Source organism: Dromiciops gliroides, chromosome 3 (genome assembly GCF_019393635.1).
Source record: "Dromiciops gliroides isolate mDroGli1 chromosome 3, mDroGli1.pri, whole genome shotgun sequence".
In the NCBI taxonomy this organism is placed as follows: domain Eukaryota; kingdom Metazoa; phylum Chordata; class Mammalia; order Microbiotheria; family Microbiotheriidae; genus Dromiciops; species Dromiciops gliroides.
The window spans coordinates 550,792,284-550,808,938 of NC_057863.1; the positions used below are offsets into that span (position 1 = coordinate 550,792,284).

The following is a 16,655-nucleotide window of genomic DNA, read 5'->3' on the forward strand; positions in this document are numbered from 1 at the left end:
TTAGGAAGTTCTTCCTCTTCCTAAACTGAAATTTCCACCCTTGTTCCAGCTTCTGCTTGATTAAGGACATTGTGAAAGAGGAGCCCAGAAAAAGCCGTGATTGGCTATGTGGTTGGCACAAACATGTGGCTCCCCAAGGTGATGGCTATGAAGGAATTACACTTATTGAAATGTATAGATGAAGTGCTAGTCTGTCTGTTCAATCACCTCTTCACTGGAGATCAAGGATCATGGAATCTGGTAACAATACTGTGATGACAGAGCACCTCTTCTCCCCAAAGGTCCAGGCACTCTCAATCAATCGTCTTAAGGTCCATGACTAAAGTCTATGTTCTAAGCTGTGGCCAAGCTTAGGACAAAACTCAAATCTTTCTTATGGTTTGTTTTGTGCTCAAACTTGCCTCTTCAATGTCTTCCTGCCTCCTCCCCCTTCCCTGGAGATTACTGCCAAAGCAGAAAAGAAAATCTCCATGAACACAACACAGCTCCAACGAAGCCAAACATGTTTGGCCTTCCATGTAAATAACTATGGGGCTGCAGAAATTCACTTGCTATGGATGAGATAGATGAGCTTGGCTCTGATCCCAGAGCAGTGAACAGATTTTACAAGCTTCACACTTCCCCTCCCCACCCCCCCACCCCCAACATGGCATTATCCCTTAGCATAGATGAGTTAACTGAGGTCCCGACCAATGGTAGAGGTGGGAAGGCAACCCACGGGGAGAGTCTGACACTTCTTTTTCCCAGCCATAAAGACCATCAGCTCCCTCCTTTGAAGAATATCAGGAGACCCACCATCCCTGGTAATACACCAGCAATACCCTGACAAACCTGGAGAAGAATGTTCCCTCTGACCAGAGAACACATATATTCTGAAAGGGCATACAGATAGCTACATTATAGGGGGGGAAATCAACTCCTGCTTAGTGATTAATACATATTAGTATATGATTCTGTATCACACTGCTGGTGAGCGTCTCTTAGCCGGTGCTTTAAGAGAAACACTCTGCTGACCTTGTGTTATCTTGTAGACTGCATATGTGCTGGACCATTTTACCTGTACCGTATTAATCGAATAATCTTATTATTCATAAAATCAGAGAGGTGAGGGTGGGAAGAATCCACACAAAAGCCATCGCTGAGTGCAATTTTCAATACCTCCTCCACAAACACTTGGAAGCTGTTAATTTGCTTGTTGGCCGGTACCACCCACAGTCTCTTTAAATTCTGCTTGGTGTATTCTTCCTCGGGCAAGCCATCCACGCTGGCCACCCAATCCAAAGTCAGGTGGTTTGGATCTTGCAAGTAGCTGGAGATGGAAGACAGGTTGCCGTTGAAGCAGTAAAAGAGTTTAGAGCCCAGGAGCTTCAGGAAAAGGCCCGACGTGCTGAATATATTGGCATTGAAGACCTCCATGTCGGAAGAAGACAAGCTATAGATCTGAGGTGCTTCCCGCACAGTGAAGTGGATGTTCTGAACCCGTCTGTTCAGGGTGATATTAAGCATGGCATTCTTCTCGGCCTTGGACATCTCCACCTCCTTTTCCTTAAGGGCTTCAATCAAAGGTTGTACTTGATAGAAGTCTGCTTCTCTCCGGAGCAGCCCCATCTCTTGGAAATCCTCAGGGAGGTCCAGGTGGGAGGTCCTCAAAAAGTTCAGGATGTAGCGGAAGACCTTGCCGTCGCGGTCAATGAAGCAGTTGCCTTGGCTGTCTTTCTTGGTGGGCATCTTCCCACTGAACATGGCTCCCAGCATGGAGTCAGGAAAACTGGTCAGGGTCGACAGGGAGGTAGTGTATAGCTTTCCTCCAACATTCAGAGTGATGGGGTCAGACATGGTGAGAAGTTAGGAAGTTGAGAAAAACCTAGAGGGGGAATAGCAATTAATCCATCAGCATTTATAAAGTGTTCACACTTTATATTGCACACAATGCACAGTCATCTCTGGATAATCAGAGCTCTGAACTCTTTTTGTTTTAATTTTAAATCCAGAAAACTATGTTGATACCATTTCAGATGAAGAAATATTTGTTGAATGAAAAAATGGATAAATTAGATTTAGTGACCAAAATCCTTGAATCCTACTTCTCTCTGAACAAAGCTGCTTGCTATTAAGTTATCTGATCAGTCCTGTTTCAGACAACAGCCAGTTCCCCCAAATCTATTGACTATACTTTATTTTTTTCCCCATAAAAGTATTTTATTATTTACTAGTTACATGTAGAGATAGTTTGCAACATTTGTTTTTTTTTAAGATTTCTAGTTTCAATTTTTCCTGCCTCCCTCCCCTCTTCCCAAGACAGCAAGCAATCCCCAATATAGGTTATATATGTATAATCACATTAAACATATTTCTGCATTTTGACTGATACTTTCAACTCCAAGTGGCCATCTTCTTGAGAATTCACTTCAAATAAAAAATCTTTGATATTTATAGAGTACCTCCTTCTAGCTGATCAAAGGCAGTTAGGCAGCACAGTGGATAGAATGCTGGGCCCAAAGTCAGGAAGACCCATGTTCAAATCTGACCCCAGACACTTACTAGCTATGTGACTCTGGGTAAGTCACTTAAGCTGTCTACCTCAATTTCCTCAACTGTAAGATGGGGATAATAATAGTACCTACCTCTCAGGGTGGTTGTACGGATTAAATGAGATAATATTTGTAAAGTGATAAGCACAGTGCCTGGCACATAGTAGGACTTAAATGCTTATTCCCTCTCTCCATCATTAGGGAGATACAAAGTTTAGCGCTAATTGTGCTCTCTGGATTTTACAATCCAATGGGGACTGTCTATTAAATCTCATTTGCATTTCTTCTGATGGTCTGCCTTTTTCCATAGAATGAATCTTCAACAGTTAGAGGTAGTAGGGCCTTAAAATAAAGGTAGAACTAGAAGAGACCTTCTACCTATTAGACCTATAAAGGACATTAGAACAAAGATTGCTGGAACACTGAATCCAGAGTATTAATACACATAGAGAATGTCAGAACATGGAATATCAGAGCTCAAAGGGCCCTTAGTCCAGGGGGCTGGACTAGATGACCTCTCAGGTCCCTTTTTTTTCCATATAAATATTTTATTATTTTCTAGTTACATGTAGAGATAGTTTTCAACATCTGTTTTTATAAGATTTCTAGTTTCAAATTTTTCTCCCTCCCTCCCCTCCCTCCCCTCTCTCCAAGAAAGCAAGTAATCTGATATAGGTTATATATTTACAATCACAATAAACATATTTCTGCATTAGTCATGCTGTGAAAGAAGAATCAGAGCAAAAAGGAAAAACCTCAAAAAAGAAAAACAACAACAAAAACAATAGTAATAGTATAGTTTGATCTGCATCCAGATTCAACAATTCTTTTTTTTTTCTGGATTTGGAGAGCATTTTCCATCATGAGACCTTTGGAACTATTTTGGACCATTGTATTGCTGAGAAGAATCAAGTCTATCACACAGTTCATCAACACACAATGTTGTTGATACTATATACAATGTTCTGGTTCTGCTCATCTCACTCAATCAATCATCAGTCCCTGCAAGTCCTTCCAGATTTCTCTGAAATCCGTCTCAGGATCTGAACTTATATGTTGTTTTCTAACAAACTGTGTCCTAATATTTAATCTTAGGGAATTGGGCACAATTTTTAATTCTTATTCCTTTCTAAAATTCTGCAAAGGAGTCTTTACTGTAGGCTCACCTGGATTTCCTGTGCTGCTTTATATCCACTGCCCCCTCCCCAGTCCTGCTCCAAGAGCTTACAAGGGATGATGGCTAAATTGGAGATGAAATCCAGCTGCACATTGACCATCTGATCATACAGAGATCGTTTCATCCATCAATCAACAAGTCATCCTAAAATTTTAAGACTTGGATAAAAAATTTTCACACTAACAAGGCCATGAGGGATTATCTAGCTCAGGGCTTCTTAAACTTTTTCCACTCACGACCCCTTTTTGCTAGAGAAATTTTTGTGCAACTCCAGGTATACAAAATAGGAATACATAACCTTTTATTATTGCCACGTTTTTCACGACCCCCACATTCAGATACGGGATTCCATGGGGGTCACGACCCACAGTTTAAGAAGCTTTGATCCAGCTTACCTCAGCCTTCTACCCTCCAACCTCACACAAATGCCCCTACAGCGTTCTTTCCAGGGACTCATCCAGCTGCTATCTGAACTCCTAAGTCCCAGTTTCCTCATCTCTAAACTGAAGGGGTTGGCCTAGATGACCTCTCAGGTCCCTTCCAGCTCTAAATCAATGACCCTATGACCAATGACAGTGAACTCACTACTTTAGAAGTCCAGCTTTGCCACTAGCTGTGACCCAAGATAATTCATTTCACTCTAGAAGTGCTACAGGGATGGCTAGGTGGCACAGTGGATAAAGCACTGGCCCTGGATTCAGGAGGACCTGAGTTAAAATCCAGCCTCAGACACTTGATACTTACTAACTGTGTGACCCTGGGCAAGTCACTTAACTCTCATTGCCCTGCAAAAAACAAAAACAAAACAAAAAGTGCTACAAAAATATGGATCATTATTATTAACAATAATGACAATCATTTTTATTTACCGAGTTTCTATGTACTCAGCACATTGCTCTCCAAGAGGGTCAGGCAGGAACCAAAGTGGATCCTCAGGCTAAGGAGAAAGAGGAAACTGAGGCACAGAGAGTGACACTACTTTCCTGAGCTGTTTGACAGCAGCACCCAAGTACTTACTGACTGCTGGTTTTCCTTCCCTTGTTAGCTTTGCAGTGAGATTAACTCACACCGGTGAGAAGGAGCTCTCCCTTGTGTTCAGCTCCAAGAGGAAGGTTGCTGAATTCTATGCTGGGGAGCTGGCAATGTGGGAGATCTACCTCTCCCAGGGCCCGTGCCTCTCTCTGGCCTGGCTGGGCTGGGCCTGCCTTAACTCCCAAAGCCAACTGGATTTGTCTGCGCAGCCCAGTACCCGACAGCGTGGGTGCCAAAGGTACACAGGCTGTGCCCCCCAGGCTTCTTCTTGTAGAATTGCAGAAGGGTACCTGGCAGAGACACCAGGGAGGGGAGCGTGACTCCACTCCAGACAGCTATGGCCTCTCTTCCTCCAGTTCTGAGTGGAGCACTCCTTCGGTTAAACTGGTTGGACTAGGTCTTCCTGCTTATATGGTGTAACCCCTGAGGGCAGGGACTGCCTACACGAATCTGTTTGATGGTGCTTCTCATTTATGGAAATGTAATTGAAATGCACAAGTGAGACAAATGCTCCAAGAGAGTTTAAAAGAATTCCAATCTCTCTAGTGCTTTATGGTTGACAAAGCACTGTCTTAATAATAATGATAAATATACAGAATATCTCAAAAACCTTAGTGAAGTTTTAAGCTTTAATTTAAAGCTTAAACTTTTAAAAGCTTTAAGGCTGAGTCTTACAATAGGTAGAGGTAGGTGCTCCAGGTGTCCCTATCCTCATTTTATAGACGAGGAAACTGAGTGTTTACCCCCAAGAGCACACAGCTAATAAATGCCAAAGGTGGGATTTGAACCCATGTCTTTCTGGGTTTGTGTGTGTGTGTGTGTGTGTGTTTTGTTTTGTTTTTTGCGGGGCAGTGAGGGTTAAGTGACTTGCCCAGGGACACACACACACACACACACACACATACACACACACACACAGAGCTAGTAAATTGTCATGTGTCTGAGGTCAGATTTGAACTCAGGTTCTCCTGAATCCATGACCAATGCTTTATCCATTGCGCCACCTAGCTGCCCTCTGAACCCAGGTTCAGATTCTGTTCACTATACCACATTGGGAGGGAAGTCATAATAATCCCTCACATTTCTATAGTGTTTCAAGGTTTACAACATGCTGTCCCCACAATAACCCCATTGGATGTGTGAGGCAAGTCAGGCAGGTCGGGCAAGTCTCATCCTTCCCATTTTACAAAAGAGCTGTAAAACTGACATTCAACAAGATTAGGTAACTTGTGCACAGTCACCCAGCTAATAAGGATTTGAATTCTGATCTTCCCTTTCTATTGACCACAACCTCCTACTCTTATTCGAAAAGAAACTGAAATTCCTGGAGATTAAGGTGACTTTGAATCATGGAATTGATGGCGGAGGCTAAAAGAGTTAACAGGTAACCTATAGTAGCTATCAATAGTACCTAAAAGGGGTTAACAGACAAACTTAAGACTCGAGCTCTAATTTAGATCTGAGCTCAAGAGGGGCTATAATTTACAGACCCCAGCTCCCAAAGGGATTAATGGATAACTTAAAGACTTGGGCCTTCATTAATCACCACTCAGACATAGAGACAGGCTATAGAGATTCTTTTTTTTTGGTGGGGAAATGAGGGTTAAGTGACTTGCCCAAGGTCACACAGCTAGTGTCAAGTGTCTGAGGCTGGATTTGAACTCAGGTGCTCCTGAATCCAAGGCTAGTGCTTTTTCCACTGAGCCACCTAGCTGCCCCGGCTGTAGAGATTCTAATTGATAAATGAAAATATTCAGAAACTAGGCATGGGAATGAAAAGGTAACATGCGCAGAAAAGGCCAAATTTGTCTCCAGATTCACCTTATAACAGGTAAACCCCCAAAACACACCTCCACAGATAAAGGTACCTGTCTTGGGGTTTGGCTTAAGCTCCCAGGAACTTCAAATTAGGATAAACTCTCCCATGTACCTCCCTAAAGTGGAATTTATTATAATGAGATTGATAATCAGTTTATCCATACTATAAATATAACTAACTGTCTTTCCTTTCCCTATTCGAGAGACACCTCCATGATGTCCTCCCTGTGGTCACTCACAGTATTGCAATAAAACTTGGGAAACTGAGGCACTGAGTCTTGTAATTCTTTTGGGACAACTCACGATCAATCTTATCACCTTAATTTGCCATCCCACATCAGAATTGTAGACTTAGAAGGGTCCCTAGAAATCAAGGAGTTCAACGTCCTCTTTGGAGTCAGTCAACAAGTCAACAAACACTTATCAAGTGCCTACTGTGTGTGAGGCATTGTGCTAAGTGTGGGGAATACCAAGAAAATAAAATATCTCCCCTGCTCTGTGAGTTGTCTCGTAGCCTACTGGAGGGAAATAAAACAAATAACTATGTATAAAGAAGATAGATACTAGATAAATTAGAGCTAGTCTTAGAGCAGAGGCATTAGCATTAAGGGGAATCAGGAACAACAAGCATTTATTCAGTGAGCATTTACTAGGTATGAGGAGGGTGGCTAGGGGGCAGAACATATAGAACTCTGGGCCTAAAGTCAGGAAGACTAATCTTTATGAGTTCAAATCCCTCCTCGGATACTTACTAGCTGTGTGACCCTGGGCAAGTCACTTCATCCCGTTTGCCTCAGTTTCCTCTTCTGTAAAATGAGCTGGAGAAGGAAATGGCAAGCCACTCTAGTGTTTTTGCCAAGAAAACCCCAAAATGGGGTCAGGAAAAGTCAGATTCAAAGATTCAACAACAATAACAACAAGATGTTAGGAACTGCTTTAAGTGCTAACAATACAAAGAAAGAGCTCACATACTGATTACATGCAAATAAAATAGAGAATAAATGGAAGGTAATCCCAGAGAGGGATGCACCAGAAATTTTGGGGGGAATTTGGGGTATAATGGATTAGGAAAGGTCCCACAGAATGTGGGTTTTGAGCTGTTTTTCTTTCTTTCTTTTTTTTTTGCAGGACAATGAGGGTTAAGTGACTTGCCCAGGGTCACATAGCTAGCACATATCAAGTGTCTGAGGCTGCATATGAACTCAGGTCCTCCTGAATCCAAGACCCATGCTTTATCCACTTTGCCACCTAGCTGGTCCAGTTTTGAGCTGTTTTGAAAGAAGCCAATGAAGCCAGGAGGTAGACAGAGGTGATGACTGAGAAGATTCCAGGCTTAAATGATTGACAATACAAAGACATGGAAACTGGAGATGGAGAGTCATGTGTGAAGAACAATGAGTGGGCCAGTGCACCTGGAGCATAGAGTGGAAGGAGTAAATATTAAGACTGGAAAAGCAGGAAAGGACAAGTCTGTGAAGAGTTTAAAATGCCGGGCAGGATTTTCTATTCGATTCTGGAGGTAACCGGAAACCTGGAAATCTGAGACTCAGATCATTTAAATGACTTGCTTAAGATCAAATGACTTGGGGTAGCTAGGTAGCACAGTATATAGAGCAGAACACCAGACCTGGAGTCAGGAGGACCTGAGTTCAAATCCGACCTCAGACCCTTACTAGCCGTGTGACCCAGGATAAGTCATTTAACCTTGATTGCTTCAAAGGAAAAAAAAAAGATCAAATGACTCATAAGTAAGTAGTGCAGCCAGGTAAGGCTCCAATCCTACAATTGCAAACTGAAAATGAGTGAGTGGAAGTGACTTACTCAGGATGACAGAGTGAGTATTGGAACTGGGACTAGAAAGATCTTGTGACTCCAAGACCAGCGTCCTTTCCACAACAGTGAAACTCAAGGGAAGGAGTTACAGAGGAATGAAAAGATGTTACAGCCAGTTCTTAGCAATGATTCCTGCTTCTGCTCCTTCCTTTCTTGGAAGAGACCATGGCACACCCCTTCTCACAAGTCTTTGATTAATCCTTATTCCTTCGAAAAATCTATCCCCCTTAGCCTATCAGTGTCTTCACTCCACAATCTGCTCCCTATCTATGAGGATAATCATAACTGTAGTACCTGCATCACAGAGCTGCCTTGAGGCTCAAATATATGTAAGGAGTTATAGGCATTATTATTGACATTTTACGAATTGGGAAACTGAGGCTGAAAGGGGTGAAGTGACTTGACCAAGGTCACATGGCTATTAAAAGACAGAGCCGGGGCAGCTAGATGGCGTAGTGGATAGAGCACCGGCCCTGGAGTCAGGAGTACCTGAGTTCAAATCTGGCCTCAGACACTTAACACTTACTAGCTGTGTGACCATGGGCAAGTCACTTAACCTCACTAAAAAAAAAAAAAAGACAGAGCCAATACTTGAACTCAGGCCCCTTTTTGATAGAGGAGGGTCATTATACATGGATCAAAGCTAATTGGTTAGTATCATTCAATTCCATTGGTTGACATGATCTGAGGGTGGTCCAAATTAAAATGAGCTCTACAATGACAGGGAAAAGTATGCAAAAAGACTCTCTTCTTTTTTTTTCTTCTTTCTTTCTATTTTTTGCAGGGCAATGAGGATTAAGTGACTTGCCCAGTGTCAGGTGTCTGAGGTCGGATTTGAACTCAGGTACTCCTGAATCCAGGGCCAGTGCTTTAACCACTGTGCCACCTAGCTGCCCCCAAAAGACTTACTGAAGAGCAAGAGGCAAAGTCTAGATGTGGTATAATCCCATCAGTTCAATTTAGCCAGACAAAAGAATCAATCTCCATCTCTATTGTACCCTTATGCTGGTCACAAACAAGATTAGAATTTCCTGGACTTTGGGGGGGGGAGGGAGGAAAGAAGAGAGAAAGCAACTAAAAAAGAAGGGGAGATCGCTGGGTCCTCCAAGATATTGATTTTTTTTTCGGGGCAATGGGGGTTAAGGGTCACACAGGGTCACACAGCTAGTAAGTGTCAAGTGTCTGAGGTTGGATTTGAACTCAGGTACTTCTGAATCCAGGGCTGGTGCTTTATCCACTGCGCCACCTAGCTGCCCCCAGATATTGATTATTAATAATTATTTTCTCACAACACAAAAAACTTTAAAGATTAATCTACATTATTAACGTTTTCTCTATCACTTTCTTAAGTCTAGACAATCAACAAAACAATAAATCAAGACCTAAATAATTACCTTTGCTGATTTCTGAGTTATAAATGCTCACACTAAAAATTTTACAATTGGCTCTTGCTGGTTCAGGCTGATTCAGAGTGGTTCCACATTAGCTCCTTTAGGCTTCTAAAGGTTTCATTACCCTTTAGGCTGCCACAACTTACTACTGACCCACATGGAGCCGGCCGTCTGCTGAACCCCTGGATTTTCCACACATACTATTGTCTAATTGTAATTCCTGCATTTTTTCCTTGTGGAATTGATTTTTTGAACCCCAAAATGACCTTACATTTATGCTTATAAAATTAGAACACCTTAGATTAAGCTCATCTTTCTATCCTGTTAAGATCCTTTTGGGTACTGTCATCTAGCATTTTAGTAATCGTTTCCAGGTTAGGGTCTTCTACAAATTTAATAAGCCTTCCATCTCTGCCTTTACCTAATCCAGATTTCCCAGTTAAATCTAAAACTCTTTGCACCACACCAAATGATCTCTCCAAAAGATCTTCTCTTTCTATTATGCAATAATTATGGGGCAGCTAGGTGGCGCAGTGGATAGAGCACAGGCCCTGGAGTCAGGAAGACCTGAGTTCAAATTCGGCCTCGGACACTTAACATGTACTAGCTGTGTGACCCTAGGCAAGTCACTTAACCCCAATTGCCTCACCAAAAAAAACCCCAATTATGGGGCAGGTTCTATTACCATTTTCCACAGAATTAGATTAACAAGTTAAATGACCTACCAGAGTTGAAGTCTCTTGACTTCAACTCTTGACTTCCTCTGCACTAGACTTAGCACACAAATATATCTTAATAATTCCTGTGTTTAAAAAAACTTTTAGAAATCATGACCTGGTTCAGCAATCTCCTGCGATCTGAGAGTCCTGGGCCTTGTATGTTAGGTTAAGGAGGGAGAAGGGGTAGGTGATGACTTTGCACTGCTCTGCTTCATTTAAATTCAATTCACTTGCAAGACATTCCCCTCCACAAAGAAGGAATGAACAAAAACAGCTTAGGTTTAAGGGTGTAGGGAGAAGATTCCCTCTCCTTCATTCTCCCTTATTGTGTAGTAGGAGAAATGCTTCCTAGGGCCCTGGCTTTTCGTCTGGGCTAATTTGTCCTAAGGTTTCACCTTATGTAGCATAGGCTGGTTCTTGTCTGTAAGACCTGACTGACCAAGAGGACTGGCTCACTGGCTGACTACAAAAGGCTGAGAGGAGCTCCATCTTTCTCTCTCTGAGGTCTGTGATTATGGACTGACAACATGATAAACACTGAGAAACTGCCCTCAGTGGAATCAACATGGTGTCCCCTGCTCTGGCTAAGTGAACCTCCTTTTGCTAACCATGTTAAATCTTCCACGATGTCTCATTTCATTCAAACCCTGAACCTAAACTCCCAGGGGACCAGCCTGAGTCTGGACTAGCCCACCACAGAGGGGCATAGGAGAAAATGCACGGGATTGGAGTTAGAGGATTTGGGTCTGAATCTGCTCTGGAAGAACAGAACTGTGCCCTAGGGCACTTCCCCAGTTTGGTCCTCAACTTCTCCCTCTGTAAAATGGGTGATTGGAGGACGTGGTCTATGGTCTTTCTCAACTCTAAATCCTACAAGCTCTCTGTTTCTTTTTGTTTGTTTTTTGAGAAGTGATGGGGATTAAGAAACAGAGAGCTTGTAGGATTTAGAGTCTGTGTGTCAGGCACTAGACGGAACACAAAAAGAAGCAAAAGACAGTTCCTGCCCTCAAGGACCTTGTAATCTAATGGGGTAGCCAATATGTAAACAAATACATACAAAGCAAGCCATATACAGGATAAAAGGGGGAATGATGAACAGAGGGAAGCACTGGGATTTTTCAAGATGAACAAAGAGGCCCTGATGTGAAGTAGGAAGACCTGGGTCCTAGAATCAGAAGTAAAAGAGGTAGGTCCTAGAAGAAGACCTGGGAACAAGAGGTGGAAGATGCAGGGTAGCAGCTGGAGGCTGCTAGACCAACTACCCATGAGCCACAGCTGTCTACAGGTAAAACAGGCTGCCTCAGGAGGGAGCGACTTTCCCATCACTGGATACCTTCAGGCAGAGCTCATTGGGATGCTGTAAAAGGGTTTCTTGGTTAGATAAGGGCTGGCCTGGATGACCTCTTTGGTTCCTTCTGGCTGTAAATCCTACAGTCTATTCCAGCCTCCTATCCAGTGAAAGAATTCTGTCTTTTACACCTATGGCAGAAGGTCCTTCAAACTCTGCTGGAACACTTCTGGTGACAGGGAGCTCATTTCTTCCCACTCCATCTCAGGGTACCTATGGCTGATTGGAAGTGTTTTCTTTCTTTCTTTCTTTCTTTCTTTCTTTCTTTCTTTCTTTCTTTCTTTCTTTCTTTCTTTCTTTCTTTCTTTCTTTCTTTCTTTCTTCCTTCCTTCCTTCCTTCCTTCCTTCCTTCCTTCCTTTCTTTGCAGGCAATGGGGGTTAAGTGATTTGCCCAGGGTCACACAGCTAGTAAGTGTCAAGTGTCTGAGGTTGGATTTGAACTCAGGTCCTCCTGAATCCAGGGCCGGTGCTTTAACCACTGCACCATCTAGCAGCCCAGCAGTGCTTTCTTACACTAAGCTTAAATCTGCCCCCCTTATAGCTTAATTCAGGGGTTGAAACTCCTTTGTCCGGAGGGGCCCCTCTTATAACTGGGCAGACAAGAAGAGGCAGAAGAGCTCTGTGATTGGTGGGACAGGAGCTAGCACCAACTTTGTGCACCTGTTCCTAAAGCATCTCCTTCCATTTCTGGAGGGAATCTCCTTAGGGTAGGGTGCTGCTAATCCTCTCTCTTCCCACTAGAGCCCTTGGTGTTAAGAGCATCAGAGTCACAGTTGTTCCCTTCTGGGCAGAAATTCACAAGGGGCTGCTAGAAGGCAGGTGGTGGCATCACTTCTTTGGCATGGTTTTCAACTTCCTGTGTGACACGTGTGCAGGAGACTCTTGGGTGAGCACTATGACCTGCCTGAAGAAGAGCCCTGGAGTCAGAAGACTTGAACTTAAGTTCTAGCTCGGGCACTAAGGGTGGTAAGCTCGATGATCCCCTCTGTGTCCTGTCCCATCTGTCAAATAGTCTTGATGGTACCTCCCCAGCAATTGTTGTGAGGGAAGCACTTTCTAGACTTTAAAGTCCTATAGAAATGCAGTTATTTATAACATCATCATCATCACCCACCAGTCTGGATTTCAGCTGGCTGAAGAGAATGAAATTCAGGGGCTTCCTGCTTACCCTCTGAAGGCTTGGGCACGCCCTCTCCTTGGCACATTTAAAGTCTCTCGACTGACTTTAAGCATCATACAATTGACAAGAAGGCAGAGGCTGACTGTGACCAGCAAGATGGCAAGAGAGCTGTTTCCTACAAACTTTCAAATCCCAGACCCAAAAGAAAGGAACCATATGCCAAATATGGAGTAATTACAGCAAAACACCATAAGCATACAGAACCCCTACACAAACTCAAAAACCTCAAGCATCAACACCAGAAATGTTTAATACTTCCAGCTCTCATTCAGTCCCCTGTCTCTGACAAGTAAGCTAGAACTGGCTCCCAACTATGGGTCTAGATACAGTGACCCTCCATAGTCATGATTCTTCCTAAACTGCTTCTGACTGTCCAACCATAAAATAGGTGACAGACACTGATGGTGCTCCCTCACTCAAAGGGAAGAAGGTGGGGAAAGTGAAAATTCCAGAATAATGAAAGACAAGGTCATATGACATCAGAACTACAGGTTGAATCAAGAGATTCACAGATCATCACCAGAAAGAATCTTGTTCTTCAAACTTCAAGGGGCATGGTGTTTAATTGGACAGTGTCAGTGACAAACACATTTTCTAAGAATCTAAGAGGGGGGCAGCTAAGTAGCACAGTGGATAAAGCACTGGCCTTGGATTCAGGAGGACCTGAGTTCAAATCCAGCCTCAGATACTTGACACTTAACTAGATGTGTGACCCTGAGCAAGTCACTTAACCCTCATTGCCCTGCAAAAACAAACAAACAAACAAAAAAAGGGGGAAAAAAAGAATCTAAGAGGAAGATCTTCAAATATGTGATAAAGGCAATACAAATGATATGAGATTATTTTGCATTCCAGAACAATCATAAGAATCATAAATTGCAAAATGCAAAAGATCTCAAGATACAACTCCAAATAACAGATACTCCAAAACTGAGCTTGGTGGCTGGTGTTGTTCAGTCCCCCTCTTCGTTGACCCCATTTTGGGGTTTTCTTGGCAAAGATACTGAAGTAGTTTGGTAATTTCCTTCCCCAGCTCATTTTAGAGATGAGGCACTGAGGCTAACAGCGTTAAGTGACTTGCCCAGGATCAAACATCTATTAATGTCTGAAGCCAGATTTGAACTCAGGAAGATGAGTCTTCCTGACTCCAATCTGGCATTCTCTCCACAGTGTCACCTACCTGCCCCAAACTGAGCCTAATAATCAACCAAAAAAGGATAGATAGTAAACAAAAGAGAGCCATTGGAAACATTCTGGCAAAAATAAATAAATGAAATAAAAAAGCTGAACAGATTAAGTTAACTCGTAAATACCTAAACAACAGACGAACTTAAAAAAGAAAATAAACAGGGGCAGCTAGGTGGCACAGTGGATAAAGCACTCGCCCTGGATTCAGGAGGACCTGACTTCAAATCTAGTCTCAGATACTTGACACTTACTAGCTGTGCCACCCTGGGCAAGTCACTTAACCCTCATTGCCCTGCCAAAAAAAAAAAAGAAAAAGAAAAGAGAAAGAAAAAAGGAAAAAAAGAGAATAAACAGAAATAAACAGCAAGATGAATTCTCTCAGGTTTTATAGATTATCATTTAAAAAAAACAAGGAAAATTGATCTTTGGGGTAAAGGAAAATACAAGAGGCATCATTAAGGGATAAAAAGGACTGAAGAGCTAAAGATTTAAGAGGAACTTAAAGAAGTATGAGAAGCAAAAGTGGAAGAGTTGAATTAATGAACAAAATCTCCTAATCCCTTCCTTATAAGCAAATCAGTAGCTTTTGTGAGTGGGAATAACAGAGGGAAGTTGTACAAATGGGAAGAGGGGAGGGAAGGATAAGAGAAAACAACCAATGTACCCTTATAGTCTGAGGATGAAAAGGGAGGAGAGATAACTCCTTTAGTCTCTCAGAAAAGGGGAGAGGTTGGTGGGGTTAAGAGAAAAGGGTAAAAGCAATGGAAGGCAGGAGGAAGAAATTCCTAGGGGAGCTCATGACCAAGAGTGGTAAGAGAAACCAAGACGAGGTTAGAAACCACAGTGTTAGGAATGGAGACATGATCATGGTAAGGGTAGGGGAAAGGTCAGAGCCTCATGATTCATGACATAATACAGCTCCAAAAATAGAGGCCATCATTGAAGACCCAGCCCTCACATAAAATTGCTTCCAAAAAGAGTTGTAGAATCCCAGAATGTTGGGTCTCATATGGACCTCAGGACATAGGATGAGAGAGCTATAAGGTAACTTGGTACAGAAACTATCAGAACACAGAAAATAGGGAGGCAATACAGGTAAGAAGGTCAGATTGGCATCATGAAGCTTGGGTTTCCATTTTGGGTTTGTCACTTACTACCTTGGGTCAGTCATATATAACCTCTCTGGACCTTAGGTCCTCATCTGTAAAATAAAGGAGTGAAATCTGAAGGCCTCTAAGGGCCTTTCCAACTCTAAATCTCTGGTCCTGTGAATGTAGAATGTTAGAACTGGAAAGGATCATTGAATAGAATGCAAGATGTCCTAGAACATAGAACGCTTGCTGGGGAAAGATCTTAAAAAAGAGAATGTCAGAGCTAAAAGGGATTTTAGAAAATAAACTATTAGAGCTTGAAGGGGGCCTTGGAAAATAGAATCTAAGAATAGAAAGGGATCATGGAACCAATGGACCAGTGGAATGTCAGACCTCGGAGGGACCTTCAAACATAAACAGCCCAGGACAGTCACCTCTTCATTTCTCATCAGACAATAATTCCAACGACTCTATCGTGTCATCTACCCTCCCCCACCCTTGCTCCTTTTCAGCCTTTTTTTTTTTTTAATGTGTTCTTTCCCCATTACAATACAAGCTCCATGAGGAGAAGGAGTGCCTTTCTTTTTGCTTGTATTTTTATTTTCAGAGTAACTTAGCATAGTGCCTGGCACACAGTAGGTGCTATAGAAATGATTATTTTCACTATCATCCTAGCACAGTGCCTTGTACATAGTAGGTGGTATATAAATACTTATTTTCAGCCCCACCCTCAAGCACAGTGCCTGGCATTTAATGCTATATAAATGCTTATTTCCACCCCTCCCCCCCCAACACAGTGCCGGGCACATAGTAAGCACTATATAAATGTTTGTTGACTAAATGATTAACTAGAAAGGCCCCTAGAACATAGAATGTTAGAACTGGAAGTGATCTTAGAACACAGACTATCTGAGTTTGCAGGGAATCTCAAAACAAAGAAGATGTTGCTATTAATGCTGGAAAGGACCAGAATGTTAGAAATGGAAGGGACTTTTAAGGATCATATAGCCAGAGGGCTCTTAATCGTGTGTGTGTGTGTGTGTGTGTGTGTGTGTGTGTGTGTGTGTGTGTGTGTGTGTGTGTATGCAATGAGCACTCCTGGCAGTCTGGTGACGCATATTGTTTTTAACGTCATAAATGGGAAAAACAAGATTACCATGGTAACCAGTTATACTGGAACACAGGGATCAAAATGTAAAAAACAAAAAAACAAAAACCCAAACCAAAAAAAAAAAAAAACAGCGATAGACCCCAAGTTGAGAACCCTGGATCTGGTCTAACTCAGTCAATGAACAGATAGGCAAACTGAGGCCCGGGGTGATGGTGACATACCCATGGGTCACCTAT

The 16,655-nt window shown here is 42.5% G+C and overlaps 1 protein-coding gene across 1 annotated transcript in view; it reads right to left on the bottom strand.

Annotated features, from left to right (window-relative positions):
* Positions 1-652: 652 nt before the first annotated feature.
* Positions 653-16,655, bottom strand: part of KCTD21 (potassium channel tetramerization domain containing 21) — a 35,560-nt gene continuing 19,557 nt past the window's right edge. The window contains exon 2 of the mRNA XM_043991184.1: positions 653-1,864. Coding sequence (XP_043847119.1) covers positions 1,054-1,836 — 783 coding nt within the window. The 5' untranslated portion in view covers positions 1,837-1,864 and the 3' untranslated portion in view covers positions 653-1,053. The remainder of the gene's footprint in view (positions 1,865-16,655) is intronic.